The sequence below is a fragment of the Schistocerca nitens genome, chromosome 3 (genome assembly GCF_023898315.1).
Source record: "Schistocerca nitens isolate TAMUIC-IGC-003100 chromosome 3, iqSchNite1.1, whole genome shotgun sequence".
Lineage (NCBI taxonomy): Eukaryota > Metazoa > Arthropoda > Insecta > Orthoptera > Acrididae > Schistocerca > Schistocerca nitens.
The window spans coordinates 85687693-85712358 of NC_064616.1; the positions used below are offsets into that span (position 1 = coordinate 85687693).

Sequence of the window (24666 nt, forward strand, 5' to 3'; positions counted from 1 at the left end):
TTAGGAAAACCATGGGAAACCTAAATCTGGACAATCATAAAGGGATTTTAACCACTTTCCTCCCAAATAAGAATCCAGTGACTTACTACTAAGCCACCTCATTCAATAACTTTTAAAAGCTGATGTTCCATGATAATTATGACATGCGCCTACAGCAAAAAGAGCAAGGAGGAAATGGAATTAATTATTACATCACTGAAGAATAAAGAGTCAAATGGGTATGATGAAAAATGAATTAAGTCTAAGATAAGTACACTATACATTACCGCTGCACTCACTCATATATGCAATGTGTCTTTCTCGGATGTAGTCACTTTACAAAAAAATTAAAATGTCTGTTAATGAAACCACTTTATAAAAGGGGACCAATACACACAACATTGACAATTACAGGCCCATTTCCTTACTAACAGCTTTTTCTGAGATTTTTGAAAAGGTGATGATTAACACATCTCAGCATATACAGTTTGTGAGACTGGCAGTTTTGCATAAGGAAAATGAAATTTATTCTGGCACTTGGGAGGCTAAATGATAAGCCATGTTCTTTGTTTTAACAAAAACAGTTTGATTGTATGGAATGTGATATACATGTGTGTAAACTGAAGTACTATGACATCAAGGAAGATTGTTCATTTCCTATCTAACGACTAGGAAACAAGACTGTCTTCTAGTGTCAATATTCAAGGAACAGGTTTGCTAATGGTAGTGGGTATATCAGCTTGCAACTTCCAGAAGACATATAACTTAATTCCAACAAAACACAATGCATACATTTTCTGGCCAGGAATTATCATAAGAGTGAAATTTTATCGTGACAAAGTAGTCAAATAAGTAGTTAAGCCTAACATCTTAAATTCTTTGAACTAACGATATAAGAGAAGTTTTCTTGACTATCACATTCAACATCCATAAAAGCAACCTCCACTGTGTTGCTGACACTAAAATGCAAAAGCTGGTTTACTTAGCTCACTTTCACTCTACTATCTCCAGTGGTATCATTTTGTGGCAACTGCATCCATTCATAAACAATCTTAGCACAGAAAACCAGTCAGAATGATTGCAATATCAGTTTCAAACTTCTTACAGGCTTTTGTTCAAAAATTTCAGAATTCTCTCTTGCAATATTTGTCATTAATAATACGGACTCATTCAAAAGATAAGACAGAATTCACTCAGTAAATACACGATAGAAAAATGTGCTTTGCATAATATACAGCCTTTCATAGTAATGTAATTATACCACTGCAAATCTTTTCTTTCCACATTTTGTTTATTTTTTTATTTTTTATTTTTTATTTATTTTTAATTTAATCAATTTTACTGTCAGTATGTGCCTTGTCATGATGATGATGATGATGAGTCCCATACTTCTTTACAGAGTGTAGGGGAGTTTTTCCGGTTAGCAGAGGCAGAATCAGGTGTCGGTTGGCTGAAGGGACATAGGAGGTCTCCACGGGAGCACCGCTTCTGTCTTTTTCAGCCTGCCTGTCGTGTAGCTGGTGACTTCGCCTCTCGAGGCGAGGGTTTGATGGCTCATCGCACGGCTGGACGAGGGGACGGCAATGCTACCTCGACATTGGACAATTTCAAAGCTTCAGAACTGAATTTGAGGTCGCACGTCTGCACGGCCACGTTCTTCACGGAGCGCGATGTAGCAAGAACACTACTGTAAGTGCCAGCTGGTAGAGGGCAGGATTTGCGACTAGCCAGTAACTTGCGAGTGACCAGGTAAGGAACTTTTTCTTTCACCCAGATCTCCCAGACAGCCCACTCATCAAATAAAAGAGACAATCTCGAGAGGAGGCGGTATGGTCGCCATTGCAGTCGATACAGCGGGGAGGAGGAGGCGGATAATCACCCTCATGCACATCCCTACCACACGTTACACATTTGGCTGGGGGTCAACAAGACATTTGTGTGTGGTTGAAACGATGACTGGTAGCAGCATGTCAGGGTCAGAATGTACAGTCGGATTGTGATAATTTCATAGCCTGCGTTGATCTTGGACGGAAGGTGAGAAAAAGAGTGTGAGTGGCCACTAAGGAGGAATCCAACTTTTCCATCACCTGACGGATGACAATGACACCCTGATCAGAGAGGTACATTCGATTTTGGGCTCTGTCACACCGTTGAGCAGCCTAGCGTAAATACAATTGCGGGAAGAATTCAGAGTTCTACGGGCCTCGACACGAACAGGATAGCTGTGGAGAAGCGAAGCAGCAAGCAGGTGTTGTGCTCGAGAATCAGAAGTAGTCTCCAAAACCAAAGTGCCATTGCGTAAACGAGAGCAGGATTTCACAGGGCCGGCAATTGCATCAACACCATTCTGAATAATAAACAGATTTACTGTCGCGAAGGACTGACCATCTTCAGTATGTGGAACCAAGAGGAACCGTGGTGCAGCTGGAAGCGTCTTTGAATCGTTAGCCTCATTCCGTTTACATTTCATAGACGTCTATTGTGCAGGTGATTGACTCATCACGAGAAAATACCCCATGATTGCCAGCGTCTCCGATGGCACTCTCCTTCCAACTGGGGGCCCCTGTCACGAGGAGGCGTACCCATCGCGGGAAGAATTCAGAGTTCTACGGGCCTCGACACGAACAGGATAGCTGTGGAGAAGCGAAGCAGCAAGCAGGTGTTGTGCTCGAGAATCGGAAGTAGTCTCCAAAACCAAAGTGCCATTGCGTAAACGAGAGCAGGATTTCACAGGGTCGGCAACTGCATCAACACCATTCTGAATAATAAACAGATTTACTGTCGCGAAGGACTGACCATCTTCAGTATGTGGAACCAAGAGGAACCGTGGTGCAGCTGGAAGCGTCTTTGAATCGTTAGCCTCATTCCGTTTACATTTCATAGACGTCGATTGTGCAGGTGATTGACTCATCGCGAGAAAATACCCCATAATTGCCAGCGTCTCCGATGGCACTCTCCTTCCAACTGGGGGCCCCTGTCACGAGGAGGCGTACCCACCTTAGGTGATTGTTCACACCTCCCAAATACCTGACAGAAGGAAGGTAGCAGCTTGGGCAATCACCCCTCCCTGGGCCCAGCCTGTACCAGGGGGTACGTGCGAACCCTACCTGTCGACCCAGGGCCGAGAATTATGCATTACCCAGTCACGTGTTATGCGTCAGAGGCGTGGGTCGACCTTCATGAGCACACAGGGAGGAAGAAGAAAAAGAGGAACCTCAAACACCAAAGCGAAGGAAGGATAGGAAAAGGTAAACAAAGAAAGGAACCCCAGACATGTTGCCCAATGGAGGGGAAAAGTATAGCAAGAGGCCTGACATGCAGCATGGAAGGAAAAAGATGCTGTAAGGCTGGGGCCCTGTGGTAGCCAAGCATTAACCCACGAAAGAGTGGTGGGCCACCTGTGGGGGTGTCAGGATGCTCATTCTTGTCACATGTGAAGTTGGAACTATTATTGGAAAGAGAGAACAATGGATAAAGGGAGAATGAAGACTATAGCCTGTCAATAACAAACATTGTACTGTTCCCTACAGCTGATGAGCACAACGCAACCAGGTGTTATTTATCTCTGGGGTAAACTCAGAGAGGAAGTCTGTTAATTTTTGATAACCAAAGAGGGTCCAGCCACATGTAGCCAAGTGTGATTAGTCTCAATTTTAAATTAAATTTTTCGCTGCTATTCCAGTTTTGTAAGCAGGATATATCAGCTGCATCAAGTTGGAGTGCCCCATCAGCCTGGCGTGGAAATTCGGGACAAAAACACAAACTTCCACATATGCCAACAATAGACTTCATGTTGAAAACAGATCAGTTCTAAATACTGCAATGTCTCCAAAACAACCAATCAGATTTTGAAGAGTGAAACACCATTAAATTTGTTGATACCGCTATATCTGTAATTGATATAGTCATGAAAAGAGACTGTATGTTATTTTAGTGAGGGCTTTTTCACAATTAATTTGTGTGAACACAGAATTATGATATATCAAATGACTCAGAAAATATCTGAGGTGCTCACCTTAGCTGAGTCACTCTGTATACCACAAGTGCACAACATTCATAGGTAGTGACTAGTGACAAGTAATCCCTCACAGCACACACATTATGAGGCCACCAACCCAAAATATGGTGTCCATGGCTGGTGTTGCGTTACCCACCATTACCTTATAATACCTCAAAGACTGACACGACTATTTTCAGAATGTTTCTTTAAAAGCATTAATGGATGAAACTGCCCGACAGATTGAAACTGTATGCCCACTCAGTACTCAAACCTCGGACCTAAACATTTGTCAGGCAAGTGTTCACTGAATGAGCTCTCTAAATACATCTTACGACCTACCCTCACAGCTTTACCTCATTCTGGTAACTGGAAGAAGTTAGTCTGGCTCACCATACAAACATATGGTACATGCATGGTGGACTTACCACTGACTTTTACACCACAGCCCATCATCATAAGGACAATTCCTTTCCTTCAAAACTGATAATAGGTCATGGAGTTGCTATAGTATAATCAGCTGAACTTACGCCACTTGAATTATTTTTATAAGGACAGCATAAATTCTTAATTTATGAAGGAGAGATTTCTGATATCATCAATCTGTGACAAAGAATACATGTCTTTGAAATTATATGAATGGACACAAATGTTCTGGATAATCACATTCATTGACTTCAATGATTTGTCATAATTTTTATGTGAAGGATTGTACAACCCCAAAGGCAAGATCACAAATAAATTTTTATTGTTATTAATAGTGTCAGTTGCACACAAGCCACTTTTACACCACAGCCCATCATCATAAGGACAATTCCTTTCCTTCAAAACTGATAGGTCATGGAGTTGCTATAGTATAATCAGCTGAACTTACGCCACTTGAATTATTTTTATAAGGACAGCATAAATTCTTAATTTATGAAGGAGAGATTTCTGATATCATCAATCTGTGACAAAGAATACATGTCTTTGAAATTATATGAATGGACACAAATGTTCTGGATAATCACATTCATTGACTTCAGTGATTTGTCATAATTTTTATGTGAAGGATTGTAAAACCCCAAAGGCAAGATCACAACTAAATTTTTATTGTTATTAATAGTGTCAGTTGCACACAAGCCACTTTCAAATATTATGTAGTTGTCTGAAGGCTTCTGTTGCCTGATTTGGCAAGTTTACCATGTTTGTTGTCATTGTCAGTGCTGGAAACAAGCAATCTGTTTTAGTTTTTATATGAAGGATTGAAAATCCTTGAAATCAAGATCACAAATAAATTTTTATTTTGATTACTAGTTTCAGCTAGACAGATCGCTTGTCTCCAATGTTGACAGTGTCAGCAAACGTGATAAACTTGACAAGTCAGGCAACAGGAGACTGCAAACAACCACGTAAGATCTCAAGATGGCTCATATGTAACTGAAATTAGTAATCAAACTAAAAATTTATTTGCAAACTTGACTTCAAGGATTTCCAGTCCTCTATAAAAATCATAATGGATTCCACAGACAGAGATCCTGCAAAAATCAGTTCGCTCTTTTCCTCCATAAGACCCATAGTGCTGTAGACAACAGTGCTCAGGTTGATACCATGTTCCTTGACTTCAGAATGGCATTTGATGCCATCTTGCACTGCCGTTAAGTGAAAATAAATATGAGCTTATCAAGTATCAAACCAGATTTGTGATTGGATTCAAGACTTTCTTGCAGATAGGACATCACTCTTTATAGAACAAAATCAACAAATGTAAAGGTAATTTCTGGAGTGTGATAGGACATTACTGTTTACAAAGTATATAAATTATCAAGTAGAAAGTGTCAGATGCTCTTTAAGACTGTTTGCACATGACATGGTTGTCTGTAACAATGTAGCAATGCCATTGATGAGAAACTGCTGGAAACAGTAACCAGCATAAAATATCTAGGATTAACTATCTAGAGTGACCTCACGTGTAATGACCACATAAAACAAATAGTACAAAAAATTGACACCAGACTGATATTCACATACAGAATCTTAAGGAACTGTAACTCATCCATGAAGGAAGTGGTTTATAAGGTGCTTATTCAACCGATTCTTGAATATTGTTCATCAATATGGGATCCTTACCAGGTAGAACTGATAGAAGAGATGGAGAAAATCCAATGAAGAGCGGCACGTTTCATCACGGATCGTTACCGAGATGCTCCACAAACTCTGTTGGCAGTCGTTACAAGAGACATATTCAGCATCATGGGGAGGTTTAGTTTTGAAATTTCAAGACAGCAGTTTTCAGGAAGAGTCGGGCAACATATTACTTCCTCTCACATACATCTCATGTAATGTCCCCAAAGAGAAAATTTGAGAAATTAGAGCCAATACAGGGGCTCACCAATAATCATTCCTTCCTTCCACACACCATTTGTGAATGAAACTGGAGGGCGGGGGGTGTGGAGTAGTATCAGATAGTGGTACCAGAAGTACCCTCCACCACACCAAACACCATTGTGGCTTGCGGAGTATGATGTAGATACAAAAATTACTACAGATTGGTTGTCTCCAGTGTTGACAACGTCAAATAACATGATAAGCTTGCCGTCAGGAGACTGAGACTTCCATCAATAACATAAGATCTGAAGATGGCTGGTGTGTAGAAGTAGTAATCAAAATATAAATTTATTTGCAGTCTTGACTTCCGGGATTTTCAGTCTGATGTACCTTCACTTGTGACATGCACGATTTCAGAGAGTGCACATAGATACAGTTTACAGGCACACTTTTAGGTGCCACCTGGGTCGGCCCCCAAAGAAACAATACTATTTAAATAATAAAAACCAATGCTCAGCCCATTCTTACCCTAGATTACTGTTGCCCAGTCAATGTGTTCAGTGCTACACACAACCTGTATCTTACATGTTACTCTATAAAGTACTGTGTTCCCTAAGTTATGTTTGTTCTGGCTATAGCACAATCCTTAGCACAAAAATTATGAATCGTATTCAATAATCCTTCCTCTGAAGTGATGAAGTTTTCTGTACAGACCACAGCCATCATCTTAAATAATATTTATAAAATATCTATTCAGCTTAAAATCTTACTGTTTTTTTCTTTTTAACTTGTAATAAATTGGTTTGGTATAATTTGTGTCATGATTATCTGTACTTCCAACAAAAGCAAATCAATTAAAAATTAATATAGTTCCAGCTGATGTTCTTTTATCATGTCAACTAACCCAAATGCACAACAGTATTTGATATAAGAAAAAAAGAGAAAGAAGTGAGTGTGTGTGTTTTTCTGTTTACAGCAACCACTACTGAAGAGTGCATCAGTTGTGCCTCTTGTTGCTCTTTCATCCTGCCTTCTGCAAGTCCACAGGCATATTATGAAAGCTCCACCAATATTTCTCTGTCTTTTTAATATAGTTACACTGGCATTTCTCATACAGGAATATGGAAAAAAAAAAAAGAAAATTAAAACGATGCTGTGCTTCCAGCTCAGTCCCTGATACTGTTCACAACATATTTTTTTCTTGTTGGTGACTCACTCTGTACATATAACCATGAAAGGTAAAGCAGAAGGGAAACCATGTGCTAAACTTCTTGAACATTAACTTTCACTAACTGATCAAAGTGGTCCACGAATCATAGCATTTGCAACTTCAGGAGGTTGAAGTGTATATCATCTGCTGCTGTTACAAACAATTTTAACAAATTTTGCTTGTTTGTTTGTTCATTGTGGCTGATTGACAGGTTTCAATCTTTTTCCTGACATATTCTGTTACTGCTCTAAGTTTAAAATCCCCATATATTATTGTAACTTACTAGATGTGACATTTCTTTCACTTTCATTCTTTTAATTTGCACCTTTAAGGTTCCAAAGAAATTTGAGTGTTGTATGGTTTTGAGTAGTACTTAAAGTGTAAGTATTGCTTCATCAATACAAATCTTATGAGCCTGTTGATAAACAGCATTGTGAAATCTTGAATGAGTGGACCATTTCAGTAATGCAAAGTGTTAAACAGAAACATGGTTTACTGCAACATGATGGTGCAAACCCTTACCATATTACCGCAGCACAGAAAATTTAGAATCCTGTATTGCAAGAAGCCAGTTAAGCAAGGATTGACCAACAGAATAGCCACTGCACACAGCCAATCTCACAATCTGTCAATTATTGTCCATGAACATATTAAAAGGAGAAGATTTACATGGGGATACAAACAGTAAGTAGCATAAAGAAATTAAAAGTGCCAACAAGGTTGTATTCTAATAATAGTCTGAGACACCACCTTTCCATTTGCCTCATATCTGTGGCCACCATACTATTACGCAATTAAACATGCAGCCATATTTATAGGTCACAAGTATAAAATTCACAACTTGCATATATAAAAAAGTCATAAATATGAACAGGTACACAATCACTGTAGTTTCATCTCACCATATGAAAAACTGTCTCCAAGTAACTAGACTGCTCATTTTCACCTGCCAGTTGTATATGTTGATAGATAATATAGACCTTTGCATCAGTTTATTTGTTATTTCTTTTGTATCTTATTATTATATGTTTATCCATTTGCTGTTGTATCTGCTCATGGCAGGCAACGATTCATGCGTAATTGGCAAACAGTCTGTACTTGGGGCCAGTTTTTTGTGCATCATCCTGTACTATGGGTGACTGTTCAACATTACACGCTGGCTGATATACTTCTGTGGTCAACTAAGCAAATATCCTGAATTTCAACTGCAGTCGGAGGATTTCATGTAGAGGGTCTGTAAATCAACCCTACAATCTTAACCTTTTGTCTTCTTTCGGTGGAACTATAGAGATACATACTATCATTAATGAGTATCATCACCCTAATTTTAATAATACCAATACAGTGAGTGCACTTCACATTTTCCCAAGGAAACCACTACTGGTTCAACTCACTCTGCAAATTCCCAATTCCATATGCTTTCGCCATTAATCTTCATACCCTAACTAACTGCTCTTCCTTCTCACTTCCATCCACTGCTTCAAGTTACGTTTTATAACAATTATTTCACAATCACGGAATGACTTTTTTCCAGTGCTGCCAAACCTAACTTGTTTACCAGTGCAAGAAACTGTTTGTCATTCATTGTTATCTGTTCATCACATGCTGCTGCTACTGCTGCTGTTACTGCGGCTGATTACGGGTTCAAGGAGACTAAATATCTAATGTCAACAGTCTCCTATTCGGCCCCCGGGATGGAATCAATGTACCCCATCTGCAAGTGTCTAGAGTAAATTTTACGTGCAACTGTGAGAAAACTTTCGAAATGTTTACATAGCATGTAACAGAGGCGGTATGTTGGCACCAACCCAGTAATCACCTAGTGGGACACGGAAAAATGCCTAAGAACCACATACAGGCTGGCCAGCACACCGGCCCTTGCTGTTAATCCACCGGGCGCACTCGAACTGGGGATGGCACACCTTGTCATCCTGAAAGCGGGCACTTTTAACACGCATGGCTATCCAGGTGGGTTCATCACGCACAGCTTGGTACAGAAAAAATTGATGATTTAGATTTTCTGTAGAAATATTCATTACAAAGAAAAAAAAATAATATGTGTCAAAGAGCACAACTAGGAACCACTATAAATCTTGGTCTTCCAGAATTTTGTATTATTTTTGAAAATGAAAGGTGAAGGACATATAGCCCAGTCAATGAAGACCAAAAATGATCAAATAGGAGAAAAAATTCATGTAGTCACAAATTTACGTACAGTGGTAGGGAGAACCATAAACAACAACATACTAAAAATCCTGACTGGTAGGATGTGGGCGTGGGCATGGACATGGGCTTTACAGGTCTTTTTTTTTTTTCTTGAACATCTTGAAAAACATGGCTTCCAGCAGAAATGTTTCCCAGTACAAAATTAAATTAAATTACATTACATATCCTACAAACAACATCCTACTCATTTTTTCTCTAGGATTAATACTTTCCATACTGCACGGGATGGAAAAATTGCAGATTATTAAAAATAGTGTTTTAATGGTACCGTCAAACGGGGTGATTTCGGACACAGGACGAATTCGGACAGTATGGCTTATTTTCTCTTTGCCACTGCATAGAAACAAAGAGTTACTTATTTTAACGTCCGTGCGCCAGTTATTTTAAGCGCAAGATTGCATTTATCACTTTCCACAACTTTTGTTTTGTGTCAATTGTTTCCTTAGGTGAATAATTGACGAACAGTCTCAGTGTTAAAAATCCATGCATTATCGTAAAGTGGAAACTTTCTATTGTTGCGTCGAGCGGGAAGTTATGGTAACCGTAACTGTCGACACGCTCAGTAGCTAACAGCATTGAGACAATTTCTGTACAAGTTTGTCGAGTTTCTCATGCAGGTTATAAAATAACAACGGTTTTTGTAAAACTGTGTACTGTGTGGGGTGATTTTGGGCAATGCCCAGAACGTATAAGAGCAAGAGAGGTGCTACAGTACGGTGTAATTATGACCCAGAACTTTTAGATAAAGCTGTTCATGATATTCAGAGTGGTAAATTATTGTACAGAAAAGCGTGTGATTTGTACGGTATACCTAAATCAACCCTACAAAATAAAGTGCAGGAAGCACATCCCCCCCCTCCCACCCCCCAAAAAAAAGGGAGGACAGCCAGCACTAAATAAAGAAGAAGAAGAAGAAGAAGAAATGTTGAAGCAAGGTATCTTGAGGGCTGCACATTGGGGATTTCCCTTCACTAAATTGGATATTAGATATTTAGTTAAAGGCTACCTTGATAAATCTGGCCGAAAAGCGAAGAAATTTCATAATAATTTGCCAGGAGAAGAATGGGTGCATTTATTCCTCAAATGACAGTAAGAAGATCTTTCCATTCGCTTAAGCAAAAATATTAAACGAGCTCGTGCAGAAGTGAACAAAGAGACTGTTAAGATGTTTTTCTCCAATATCAAGGCAAAGCTGGAAAATCTCCCACCTAGTAACATGATCAACTATGATGAAACCATCATTCCATATCACTTATTGGTAACAAAGGGCTACCTTAAAATGTGTAAAATGTCACCAAAATCAAATAAAATGCATGTAGAATCAAACAAAAGGGCAGTAACTGTCCAAATTTACCCTCTATATACTGTAACTTCAGACAGAGATTTAAAAAACACATGTCCGAAATCACCCCAATCCATGGGGTGAGTTAGGACACTTTATTTAACTGCCTCAGATAAATATACCTACACATACACTTCCTGGTTCTGGGATATTTTATTCATTACACATATACCCTACCACTTCCATAACAATCAATTTAATCTAACAATATATACAAAAGTTACAATCAAAATAATGACAAAACCGTCTGAAATCACCCTGTTCGACGGTATACAGTTAATGTTTATTGTTAAATGAAATGGGTTAAGAACAAACATTAAGTGTGTGTTCCACATCTAAGTGCAGTAGAACAAGAGGGAAGGCAGGTCACTAGGTTGTGGCCACGCACTTCCCTCCTTTGTAAGTCTGTGAACTGTAGAGCAAGCACTACATAAATCTCTGCACACTGCTACAGAGGAAATTGATTCTTAGTCACACCGTATGGCAGCTGCAGTGTTCTTCCGGGAAACACAACTTCACCCAGTATGAGAGCTGCTCGCTTTTCAGTCCCGTTCTCTTAAGTAAGCAGACACAGTAACTTCACTGAGCTCATGTTTATGTAATGATGTTATTTTCAGCTTACTGAGTGAGTACTTATTTGTAGTTGTAAAGTGATGCTTTACATAAATTACATTTCTACAAATAACGGGCAGGAAGTGCTTAATTTGTGTTGTGTGGTGATATCAGTGACCTACGTAGTGTCAACGGGAAAGGCATCGGACTGGTAAATGTTCATCTCGCTGCAGTCTGTTGTTGACAGTATACACAAAATCCAAGGTTGCGAATTAATGAATGACCAGAAAGTTACCGCACTTCTTGCACCTTTCATTGTATTACTCGCATACTTTATAAATTGTTTCCATTCAGGAATCTCTGGCACTTGTAGAGTGGGCTGTACTGAGTGGAACCACTTATCACACACCCACAATACATCTTGCAAGGTGGGTGTCAATCTGTCTAATGGATTAGGATTGACCCTATTCCAATCAAGAGTAGTAATCTGCTTTGACGCTTGACATATACTGAAATAATTGAAATTCCTTAACATCTAGGTGATCTAGTTCTGTTACGGAGGATGCCACTTTAAGCCTCAGGAACTCAGCAGATCCTGGGAGAGTTGAGGTTTAGGTTATGCATTTGATACCCTCATGCTGTGAAACATATTCCAGCCATTGGTAGTGGAGACAATGAAATCAATACTGTTGAATATATATTGCCAAGATGTTACATTTGGGACAGATTCTTCAGTGTGGTAGACAGTAGACAGTGTCAGCTGTGGAGCTCTCTCTCTCTCTCTCTCTCTCTCTCTCTCTCACACACACACACACACACACACACACACACACACACACACACACACACACACACATAAAATAGCTCACTTAACAGCTGAAAACAAATACATACTTAGTAAACTGAAAATAACGTCACTAAATAAACATGAGCAGTGAAGTTATTTTGTTAACTCGCATATGGAAAATGAATAGGAAATGCTGGGGAGGTATAGTCTTCCTGTAAACTGAAAAGCCAGCAGCACTCATGGTGGTGGAAGTTGCCTTTCCTAGAAGAACACTATGGCTGCTGTACAGGATGATTAGAATCATTTTCCCTTTAGCAGTGCAGAACACTGTGCAGAGGTTTACGTAGATTCTGTCCGTATGCATTTCTTGGGTTCCTCCATCCCTCTTCCCTTTCCTCCCTGTTACACTTACAGAACATAATTTATGCCTTAACATGGTTCTACTGCAATTAGATGTGGTACACAAATTTAATATTAGTTCTTAAACCACTTCATTTAACAACAAACATTACTTTTCTGCCATTAAAACATGATTATTAAAAATTATATTTTCTGTAAAAAAACTTAATGCATGTTAATTTTGTGCTGGTAAACATTTCTGCAATTTCTGAGTTATTCAAGAAAAACATAAAAAGTTATCTTTAACCCCTCTCCACCTCCACCCACCCCTCCCACACTCGCACTCCACTAGTCAGAATTTTTGGCATGGTGCTCATGATACTTCCTTCTACCACAGCACAACAATTTGTGACAAGAATTTTTAATCATAATTTTCCCTTCACTGACTGGACTAAAAGAATCTAAGAGGAAGTCATAAATGGTGGTGATGTGAATGGGTGGACAGCTCTCTCAGTTGAACATGTAGTATCTGTCTAATAATTCTGCAACAGAATTGTCAAATCTGATCTGCTATTGCTGCTTGAATTAAAATAAATAATTGGTACAGGTGAAAGTAAGCCACTATACACTTCCACAGTTCAGTAGCTTTTGCTGTTCACAGACAGCTACATGTAACTATTCCTTTTCAGAAGATTTACTAGCCGAAGTAATGGAACATCAGGCTACAGCTGTGCATGGTTGACAATGGTATTTAGAATGACATTGGTTTTGTATTGGACAAGGGCATGGTAAAATGATGCCAACACAAGCATTAGATAGTAGGCGGTCCACACTACACTCCACAATGCATGCTGGAGCATTACACCAAGAGTAACCACAGAAATTTGAGGTACCATTAATATCATGACAAGCTCAGCAGCTAATACAGAAAGTTTGCACTGACCAAAGTCACGCACTTTCACATGTTCTTCAGTACACACCTGGTACATTCCAGGAGACGGCACTGAGTCACTAGTTGCTCCTAAAATTATACTTTTGTGTGTGTGTGTGTGTGTGTGTGTGTGTCACAAAATGCAATTTTTTTCTGATCCTTTCATGATGCAGTTTTTGACAAATATGAACATACTTGCCCTTGTGTTATGTAGGTAATTATTACACTCTAATTGTTAGGTGTATATTAATATACTTAGTGATGGCAGTTACACATAGAAAATACAAACACAAACAATTCAAAATAAATTATTAATTCCCATGCAGTTCAGTCACAACTACTTTATTGTTTCAGCACAGTAAATCACATTCCATATACTCAGTCACACTGATGACATCTAAAGCTCATTTAAACATTTCTGCAAACCTTCTGAAGCAATGGAAGCAGTTTGTTTCACATCTTTCAGCAAGTAACACAGCACAATGAGCATCCTCTGTAAGGACAACATCTCCTGTTTTAATCTTCTGAACAGCTTCAGCATAGCGCCCCATCTCTGCACTGTTTTTAATAGTGACAAAGGAACTGAGAGAGGGATATTGATCACTTCTTCCTCCAACAACACTCTCAGGGGACGGTTCATCAAAGCCTATGAACAGTTTCGTAGAGCCAAAGGGGGTGAAACACTGTAACGTGCTGAAGAAGTTGAATCTAGCTCATAGACCATGTAAAATGAATTTTTTTCAGCCACATTTTTTTTACTTAAATTCCACACTAACAACGGAAGCCCTCAGCCACGTCAAAATTGATTAACAATAAAATAATACATCTGGAATTATTTGATGAGCTTATTACATAATATGTAATGCTGATGTGGATATGGGCTTCAAATAAGTACAAATAATACCAACTTTATTAACTGTAAGCTATTGTTTATCAGAAATTCATTGAAGTACAAAATTGGAAAACACAACTGATGCACAAAAAAATTAATAAAAGCTGGTTCTGAGCTATAAGTACAAACCCTTTGAAGTGATTACCTGTGCAAAATGCAAGAGAAAACATAATACATTGTAGAGTAACTTCTAAAAGTAGTAGACATATTAGGCAATCCACACCTCAGATGGTTGTAACTGATTGTCTGCATGAACTACACACCCAGTTCTGTGAATTATGTTCCACAGGTGTTTTGTTGCTTTCAAAGAAGTTACAAATTTTAATGCAACACATAATGTAATCACATAATCTAAGGTGAACCCTTCTACATAACAGAGCAGAGTAAGTGCGGACTTGGCTGGCTGTTGTGTGTGTGTGTGTGTGTGTGTGTGTGTGTGTGTGTGTGTCTGTGTGTATGTTTCATCTATCTGAAGTGATGGCCAACAGCTTTCATTTTGATGCCAGGTGACAATGGTGCACCACTGAATGATAAGGTGAAAGATGTGTGAAATGAATGTTGCAAAAGACAGTACACAGACTTCAATAATTTGCAAGCTGCCAAACAGAAGTGTGCATGTAACATATCCACTTACATATATATTACTCCACCAGATAAGGCAGTATCTCCTCTAAAACATGACATAAAGGTTACAAGCAAAGGGGGCAGTGAAAAGAATGGTACAATGTGGTTGTAACTGACAATGCTGGCCCATAGTTAAAAGCAAATGTCACTTGGTGTGCTGTTCAAGGTACAAAGTGTTATACAACTACAAACAAGCTGTTTTGATGGTAGCAACACTATTACATGTGAAAGCAACCTCTTCTCACAACAGTAGATGGTGTAAAAAACCTGATTTCAATCTGCTGCTGAGCAGTAACCAGCAAGGGGAACTCAACTAATTGTACGGTTTGCATCGTTTCACCAAAATATTGTTCTTGAATTGTCTTGCAATTCCACATGTGTTACTTTATGGCACACTGATTGCACCTTTCTACACATTCCTCTCATATCTCGTTATGTTGACACTGTGTTACATACCAGTGCCACACCTGGTTACTGTAAACATTTGGGTCTCATGCAATACCCAGTTACCTGAATTGTGTCTGTCTGGAAATGTTTGTTCATATATGCAGAGTACCTTTCACAGCACCATACATTATATGCATCTCAACTTGCTGTGAATCAACAATGCAATGATCATACCTCTACACCCCCTGCCCCCCCTCCCCCCCCCTCTCTCTCTCTCTCTCTCTCTGCAGACAGTCCATGACATAGTCTACAGCTGCCACTCTCCATGTACGGGAATAGTACTCCTCAACTGTTGATACGCCCCCCGTCAATTACTGCTGTTATTAGTAACTAGCAGCAATATCTGCTGAACTACACCATACTGTCAAGATAAGCTGACTACACAGGGTGGTCAGAAACAGTCTGAAAACCTTGTACGGGCCTTGCAGGATAGATTATGTTGAGAAATAAGTGTTAAGAAAAAAATTTGAAACACTGTGCCTTTTTCGAGTTAATCAGCATTGAAGTTGGCCAATTTGAAACACTGTGCCATTTTCGAGTTAATCAGCATTGAAGTTGGCCAATCGGGTGTGCAAATTGAAATGGCCCGCCAGAGATGGTGTTGTCAAACGTGTTCTTCATTTGGTTTCCTAAAACTGAACAAGAGAGTGATACAAAAATTGGACAGGTATGGTAGTAAGGATAAAACCCAAGCCAAAGGCCGAGAAGTCTCATGAGCTATCACTTACACTACAAGAACAACTGACACTAATTGTAGCTGGCAGGCTGCTTGAATAGGTATGTGCAACACGCTGATTGGCTAACTAACATGGAAAAGGCTTAATGTATCAGTTTTTTTCTTAACAATTATTCCTCAGCGCAACCTACCTTGCAACACCATTAGAGACTTTTCAGACTGTTTCTGACCACCATATACATGTGTGTAGTAATCTTGAGCTAATTAGGTTGCCAGAACCTTTCAGTTCATTATATTTGAGGGGTTTTCAGTGTTCATGTAAGTTGGAGATCATGACCTAATGTGAAATGTTGTTATCTAAGCAGCTTCAGAAAGACAGTTTCACTTTTATGTGCAAATTTTGTAAGGTGGCTTTTTTTCCTTGCACGATTTTTTACCATTATTTCTTACTACACAAATCATGCTTCGTGAACTGCTTATGTAAAGTAGTTAAGTATTTCCACATTTGGCTTGCCCTGGATTTCTTTGTCTCAGTACACTGTCTGTATCAAAAGTGAACGAAAAGTATGCTTGTAGTGTCTTTGACAAATGAAACAGGAACGGACTTCATTTATCCAGTATTCCAGTTACCAATAACCTCCAGTATTTCTTTATCTTTGGAAATAACCAGTTATTCCATCAGTTATTTCCATGGAAGAATGACGATTGTAAGGTCACTGTGATTTATCCATAGCCAGATATGGACCAAATTAGTAGTACATTCATCAGTCAACAAATTGTGTGCAGTATTAGCAGTTCTCACCAGTTATTTCCATGGTAGTATGGACATCACACAGTCAGTGTATATTGACAGTGAGATCGAAGAGGAAGTAGTGAAGTATGACATATGCGTGTTGGCAAACAGATGACGCACAGTATTGGGAGTTATTGAATTAACATCCGATACTGATAGCCAGTTATTTTGCTAGCTGCAAATACTCAGTAACCATTTATTTATTCCAGTTAAGTTATTTGTTGCCACCTCTTGTGGCTACCACCCTCATGAGTTTCTGTTCAGCAGACTTCTTATCATGTTTTCTATCCCAATTTCTACAGGGAATCACCTCATAGTGTCTTCACTTTCAATTCAAAAGCATTCTGTATATGATTACGTTATGGCTTAAATAATAGTGCTGCTCTGCAAGGATGGATGTGGTAATAAAAAAAAGATATGTAAATAAAAATTAATGACAGAGGGTTGATAGCTAGTCTCCATTAATTCACAAATATACAAGACAAGTTCCTGGATCAACCTGGTTGCATTACCTTTGTTAGAGGGAGGAACAAAAAGAAATAAAGAAAAAGAAAATGCCAATGAAGTTTTAAAAACTTAACACTATAACATGAAGTGTTACTTAAATAACTGCTTCCAACAAAGGATAACACAGTATAATTTTCTGATAACCATCTTTCATTTGTCAGTATCACTGAGAAACATTCAACACAGCCCTAAAAGTTGCGTATTCAGATTGTTTTAAGTGAAATAAAACTACAACTAAATATTAAAATAAGAAAAGTGTACTCATTTGATCTTTTTCACATGCTGATCAAATTCCCAGGCTCTTAAAACCTAAATTCCTTCCTTTTTTTTTTTTTTTTTTTTTTTTACAAAATGAATGATTTCACAAATAAAAGGAAAGATATTTCCTTAAGTCTGCAAGATACTGAAGGACACAACAAAATGAGAAAGTGCAGCATCACTATACACTCTCATCATGATATTTTTTAAGCAAAGCATATTAACAAAGAAATGTTCAGCACAACAGATCATATACAAGTCTTTAACATCAAAATTACGTGTTTCATGGTATTTTCTGTACATTTCATATAAATAGAACCAAATTTGTACAAGAAATGTAACAACAGGACAGACTATGAACACAGTTCTTCCTAAAGCTCACTATTGGTTGCTGTAAACAGCAACAGGATTGGTGAATCTTAAGCTTCAAAAGAAATGGATGTACGAGTGTAAACTAAATACAAGATTCCCCCCTCCCCACCAATCTTTTTTCAAATGAGACATATCCCTTACAATGTTGGTGATGCATGAAAAAAAAGTAGGAGCAGTAGCATCACTCAAACGTAAAGTCTGTGCAAGACAGAAGTGGTACATATTTTAAATGTAGAGAATCCACCCTAGCAGAAAGAGACATTAACCACTAGAAAAGAGAGAGTCTGGGTTGTCGAAGTTAGACTGACTAAACATGCAAATGTATTTTCAAGAACAAAATACATTATATTCCTCAAATATATTGGTAAATTTTCTCTGAAAAGTGGAAAAGCTACATTATTTGGTGCAATAAATGCCACATCAGCACAAAATCCACATCAACATGACATGTTCAAGAATCACATAAAACTGTAGAACACTAATGGAAATTCCTGGATGAAAAACACACAAAATAAGGGAAAGGCAAGGATTGGTGTGTGGTGCACAGAAATACATAACAGAAAACAGTTAACAACAGCTTCCGAGTTCTTTCTCTTTTTCTAGAAGGCGTACACACATTCACACACGCTGCTACCATAAGTATGTATGTTTGGGTGTGTGTCTTCTAAAAAGAGAGCAAGAGATTGAAAGCTGGAGTTAACTGTTTTTTGTTACATGTTTCTATGCACCACACACCAATCTCCTGTACGTAAATGGTTGTGTTTCCTTCATTTCACATTTACGACTGTAGACGAGACATTACTACATCTTAACTTCGAGACATTACTAGTGAGATTTACAGTGTAGGATGAAGACTGAAACACAAGAAAAAAATTAAAAGAGGAGAATAAAGAAAGGAGGGATTGCAATGAATGAAACAAACTATGGCTGACTCAGTAAAATAACAAAGATACTTGGATTCTCCTGATTTAAAAAAAATAATAAGTTTATGTATCATTCTTGGAGCTCCTTTACCTTTTGTTCATGTATCTACTAACTGTCAGAAATCCCATTCACAATTGTATATAATCAACTATAACATATGTTTGGTAGTCACATTTCACTTATCACCTCAGAAGGAAAGTCAAGCTGGTACCATGAAACTTTGTGATGATGTTAGTTCTCTGCATTTTCACCCTCCAATGTGACCTCCCCCCCCCCCCCCCCCAAACAATGAATGATTTGGCAGACCTGAGTTTTATAAGTCTGTATTTTCACTGTACCGACCTAGAAAATCACCCCATCGTCATGCTGAAAATGTCTGTGGTGCGATGACTTCTTCATCCAAGAAAAAAGATGATGTCACCAAATGCCACATCAGGGGAGTACAGGGAGTAAGGCATAATCTGATAGGCCAAAGTAGCAGCATGTGTGACTGTGAGTTGTGCAGAATGAGCTAGGGAGCTGTCCTGGAGCAAAAACATCCCCTAGACAGTTTCCTGTGACACTTCCTCATGACAGCCTCCTGTAACTGTGTCATTTTGATAGAATGCGCCTGTGACAGCTTGCCCCCTTATGGGCATGATCTGTCAGTACCCCACTACAGCAATCCCAAAAAACACTCGGCACAACCTTGTCTGATGATGGTTGGGTTTTTGCCTTCTTCAGCAGTGGTGAATACCTATATTTTTAAGTCTCTCTTTGCCTCTTCTCATGGTCATAGTGGTACAAACAGCATTTATCCACAGCGTTGAAGTGGTCACCTGGATTGCCCTGGCATGGCTACAACACTTCCACTGCTGTCTCAGTTCGGCGTACTTGTTAAGTGGCTTTGAGCAGTCGTAGAACGCAACAGAACCTTCGCATAGAACCTTCGTCATGTCCAAAATGTCATGCAAGATTTTGAAAACTGATGTTCATTTTTTCCACTATTGCCTTGATTGTGATATGCCAGTCTTCAACCACTAGGGTCTCTAATTCTCTAAATGCCACATTCTTCGTAGAGAAATGGTCTGTCACTCTGTTCTTTGTCATTAGGGCTTGACTGATGACAAGGGAATGACAGCACCAGCACCACCTAGTCACTGTGTCATATAATGGTGCAATGTTGTCATACACTTCACCAATTCAGCACTGATCATTGCGGAGTCAATTTGAATTACTGCACGATACTTTATACATCGGGTGTGCCATTTTGTTTTGTTCATCTACCAGTGTGCTACATTATTGTGGCATGGTGTTTTCAACGTTAACCAGGTCTGCAGATGTGTAGTTGCAAAGAAACAAAACATTAATTGTATAACTTCATTTTTTCAAGGTGACTATTAAAATTCTTTGAATAGCCCCTTGTATACTACAAGGCATTTTAGAGATGTGTTAGTTTTCATGACTGATGACAGCAGTTCAGGAATGTTTAAGAAAGATGACCATGGAAGGTGTTTCATTTTTGTATTAATGATTTTCAAAACTTCAAGTCAGACATACCAAATGGGAGAAAGGAAGATCAGGATTTAATGTACTACTTATGATTTGTTCAAGCACAGGTTGAGCAAGTGGTGATGGCAGGTCAAGGTCAGGATGTCGGTGAACCACCATCTCAGGGCGAGGTAAGCTGAGGTGTGGTGAATGGGTGGCTACTAGATGACCAATGAGACATCAGAGAAACAGCACTGACAAACTATACATTTATTATTTAGCAGACATCAGTAGTCATGACATGGTCCCAGGCAGCCAGCACCCTCACAGCACTGGCAGTACACAGCAGCTAAGGTAGGCACTGTCCAGCACGTGGCTCATAGGTGCAGGCAGGTGGCAGAGAGGGAAGCAACAGTGCAGCACTGATTACACTGTGGGGTTGTTGACCTCACAGACCCAGCACACTGCATCACTCACCGTGCCCAGTGGCCACTGGAAGCCTCAGAAGTAGGTGGCCAGAGAGTGCACGATCTCTATGTAGTCTGTGTGCAAAAGAAGCACCCACTACCAGCAGAGTCTGCCCACATGAACAGCAGAAAGTTCACCCACACAATTGGGAGCATATGAGGAGCCACACAACCTCCCGTCATGAACCAGAGGCCACCAGTGGAACCAACAGTTGCAGATCACCAAATCCACAGCATTGGACTCTGCATGAACACGGCACTGTGACTATCAGCATGTAAGTCCACATTAACAGTACTGCCTTGAAATGTAAGGTGAGAAAGTCCACAGGAGAAAATGTGTAGAACCATTGAACTTTTAGATCAATAGATGCATAGACTGTGGACCGTCACAGGTCCCTCATCATAGCTGGTTGCTGGAAGACATAGATACCTCTACCTGAAAAATTAGGAATATTTATAAGAGGACCTACCCATGCTTGTTTTGCTAGAGCACTGGTTCCTTCCACCCAGTTCATAAAAGAACCACAGCCTGGGCATGAGGTAATCAGAGCATCCATAATGTGGTCAAATCTTGCTGCTGTGTTGGTATTTTGGTGCCTCTGGCAGCCCAGACTGGCGACAATGTGAAATAACTGCCTCGGTGACTGGACAGCAGTCCTCTTTGCATCAACATGCAGTACTGCATAACTTGCTCAGTTGGCTTGACCCGCTTCTGTGGTCCATTGCAACAGCCCAGTCATACCAAGTGCTTTACTTTGTGGTGCAACATGCCACCCTCCTTTAGAAAACCCACCCCGGATTTTGCTACTGGTTCCTCTGAAACATCTGTTCTGTGGTAATCTGTCTCTTTTGTGAAGCCATAAGCTCATTTAAGGAGTGAAGGAAGTCTGGTTTAAAGGTGTCACTTAAAAAGGTTACGTTCTAGGTTGGCAACACACATAGCAGCTTCTCCGGCCACTAAAACAGCCGTGTCAGTTTTATGATATTCGTTCCAGCGATAGTAGCTGGGCGACGAAACATGGCACCTGCTGTGTCACAGACTGTATGGTTGATCAGTATTCCACTATCCTGTAACCCTAATCTCGTCATTCCCTTCCTTGTTCATAACCTCTGGAGAAAATACAGAAGAAACACAATGCATGTCCAGTTTCTGGAATTAAGTGTGTGGTGTCAGCAATTCTCTCTGACATTCGGCTCCTACTGACTTACCCCAAAATAATTGTGCTTTACATGTCCATGCACTAGACTCAATCAACTTAGTTTGACAGATTGTAACGCTCTACTTCTGGCACAAGTATAGTAGTTCTGCCGACATCAGTACACAAGTTTCCTTCCATTCTGAAAGTAGCAAAACTTCCTGTGTTTTCACCCACACAAATTTACCTGTATCTTTCCATTCCACTGTGTAGGGACGAATCATGGAGCACTGGTAATTTGCATCCATACTTGCCACCAGGAACAGCTCCAATACATGAAATCTCACTCCATCTGTATTAATTTCAACTGTTGATGTAGAACAGAACAGTGATAAACTCTGCTCCGTTGGTTCCACTGTGTGTTGTAACTCTGTCGCCAATTTTTGCCGTACTTTCTGTAGACCAGCTAAGAACTGATATGTGGCAGCACCATAGGACTCAATTATCCATACACTGTGTGAGGCACTGCCTCTTGCAATACTGTCACTTGCACCATTGTGTAACTCAAGCTGCCCACCAGTGATCACAGTACCTTGCTATGGCCATTCTTCCGTCCAGTAAATTCAGTCACATCTGCACTTTATCCAAGTCCTCATTAATTGCCCCCAAAGCATTCTTCATGTCTTGTATCAATTCTTCAGTCAGTTCTCACACTAACCTGGTTTTATTCAACACATCCTGTCTAAATTTGCTAACTGTATAGTATGCCAATCCACAGTTGCTCTACTAGCATCCACTCCTCACTTCTACTAAAGTTGTGTGCTGTTCAACTCCTGAAGGTCATCGTTATCTGCTGTACCGAACAGTGTTTTTAGCAAAATTCTAACCCTTGATACTCTCCCTGTATATCCATGGACAGTCCCCCTTTCTCTGCTTCCTGACAATTCCACACATGTTTCTTGCTCTTTCCATGTCTAGTTCCTTACCTCTCATGTGTTAAACGTCAAACTTAACGTTCACTCATGACTAGTTAACAAGTCGTCTGCTTGTCTGAAAAATAATACTTCTACTTAGAGCTGCTTGTTCCATAGTGCATCCACTACTTCTCCACCAAACAGATGTAGAATCATCAGAATTCTCAAATCCATTCTAAGCATTCTTGGTGGTAATGCCACATAAGAGAAAGGAATTTGCACCATACCATCCCCCCCCCCCCCCCACACACACACACACTTTCAAAAAATGCGTTTACGTGATCTATTATTATACACGCACTGCATCACCATACATTGTGCACTCTTTACAATACTCACCAATAACAAAACATACTCATAACATAATTCCAATGCATCAGCACACTACCTCACACATATACTTTATAAATCCCATTACACCGCTATTTATTGAGGTATGTGTAAAGCATTCAGTGTATACCCTGCTGATCAATCTCTACTTTCTTCCTATCTTTCTTAGATTTAATGCTCTTTGCTGGTAATGACTCCGGCGCTTGCAGCTCCATCAAATGACTTAACCACATATGCACAATGGAAGTCTTTGGTGGTAATTGCAACTTTAAATTCACAGGTGATGTCATTTCGACCGGACATGATCCTTGGTATCAAGTTAGGAATATGTTCATCTTACCCTTCGATGCATATAGATTCATCAGCAATATCCACTGAGCAATTCTGTACTGAGATGACTCACCAACATGTAACCCCACTTGATCCTGCCACTCAAGTGCCTTCACATTTGCCCTCTTTACCTTCTCAAAACATCCCATAACATTTTTGCAAACCTCTTCACTGACTACCCATTCTTCACGAGCTTGGGCTTATTTGCCCCAAAAGATGAGGGCATCTCTCCACCACATATTACCTTATGTGGTGAGAGTCCAACACTGCTATTTGCCTTAGAATTATACACTGCCACAACATATGGAAGGTAAACATCTCAATAATCATAATGGCTGTTTACATAATAAATTAACCAACCATTCAGTTCTTCCACTTGACTGAGGGTGGAAAGCGCTAGTCCTGAGCTGCTTAGTAGTAAATACAACAATGGTTTGATCAGATCAGACATAAAATTAGTGCCCTGATCTGGAATTATCATGTTAGGAATGCCAAACCTTAGTAGCCAGCCATTTACCAAGGCCTGTGCTATCATACTTGCTTGTTGACTCAAGATTGCAACCATTGAAACATAATGTGAAAAATGGTCTACGAGTTTAACACATGTAACGGTTACCTGTCAGTGTTCGGCTTTATGGCCCTAGAATATCCATCCCTACCATTACAGATGGTTTAGTTGCTTCCTGTAATCTCTGCAATGCTACTCTTTGACGACCAAAATTGGCACATTGTGAGCACAGTATACAATTCCTGACACACTGCTTGACATCCTGCCTCTTCACCTTCCAGCAAAATT

General features: G+C 39.5%; 1 protein-coding gene across 1 annotated transcript in view; it reads right to left on the reverse strand.

Moving 5' to 3' along the window:
• The window catches only part of LOC126248055 (SET and MYND domain-containing protein 4-like), a 131403-nt gene that overhangs the window by 93000 nt on the left and 13737 nt on the right, over window positions 1-24666 (reverse strand). Inside the window, exon 4 of the mRNA XM_049948693.1 lies at window positions 14097-14316. Within this exon, the coding sequence (XP_049804650.1) occupies window positions 14097-14316 (220 nt within the window). The remainder of the gene's footprint in view (window positions 1-14096; window positions 14317-24666) is intronic.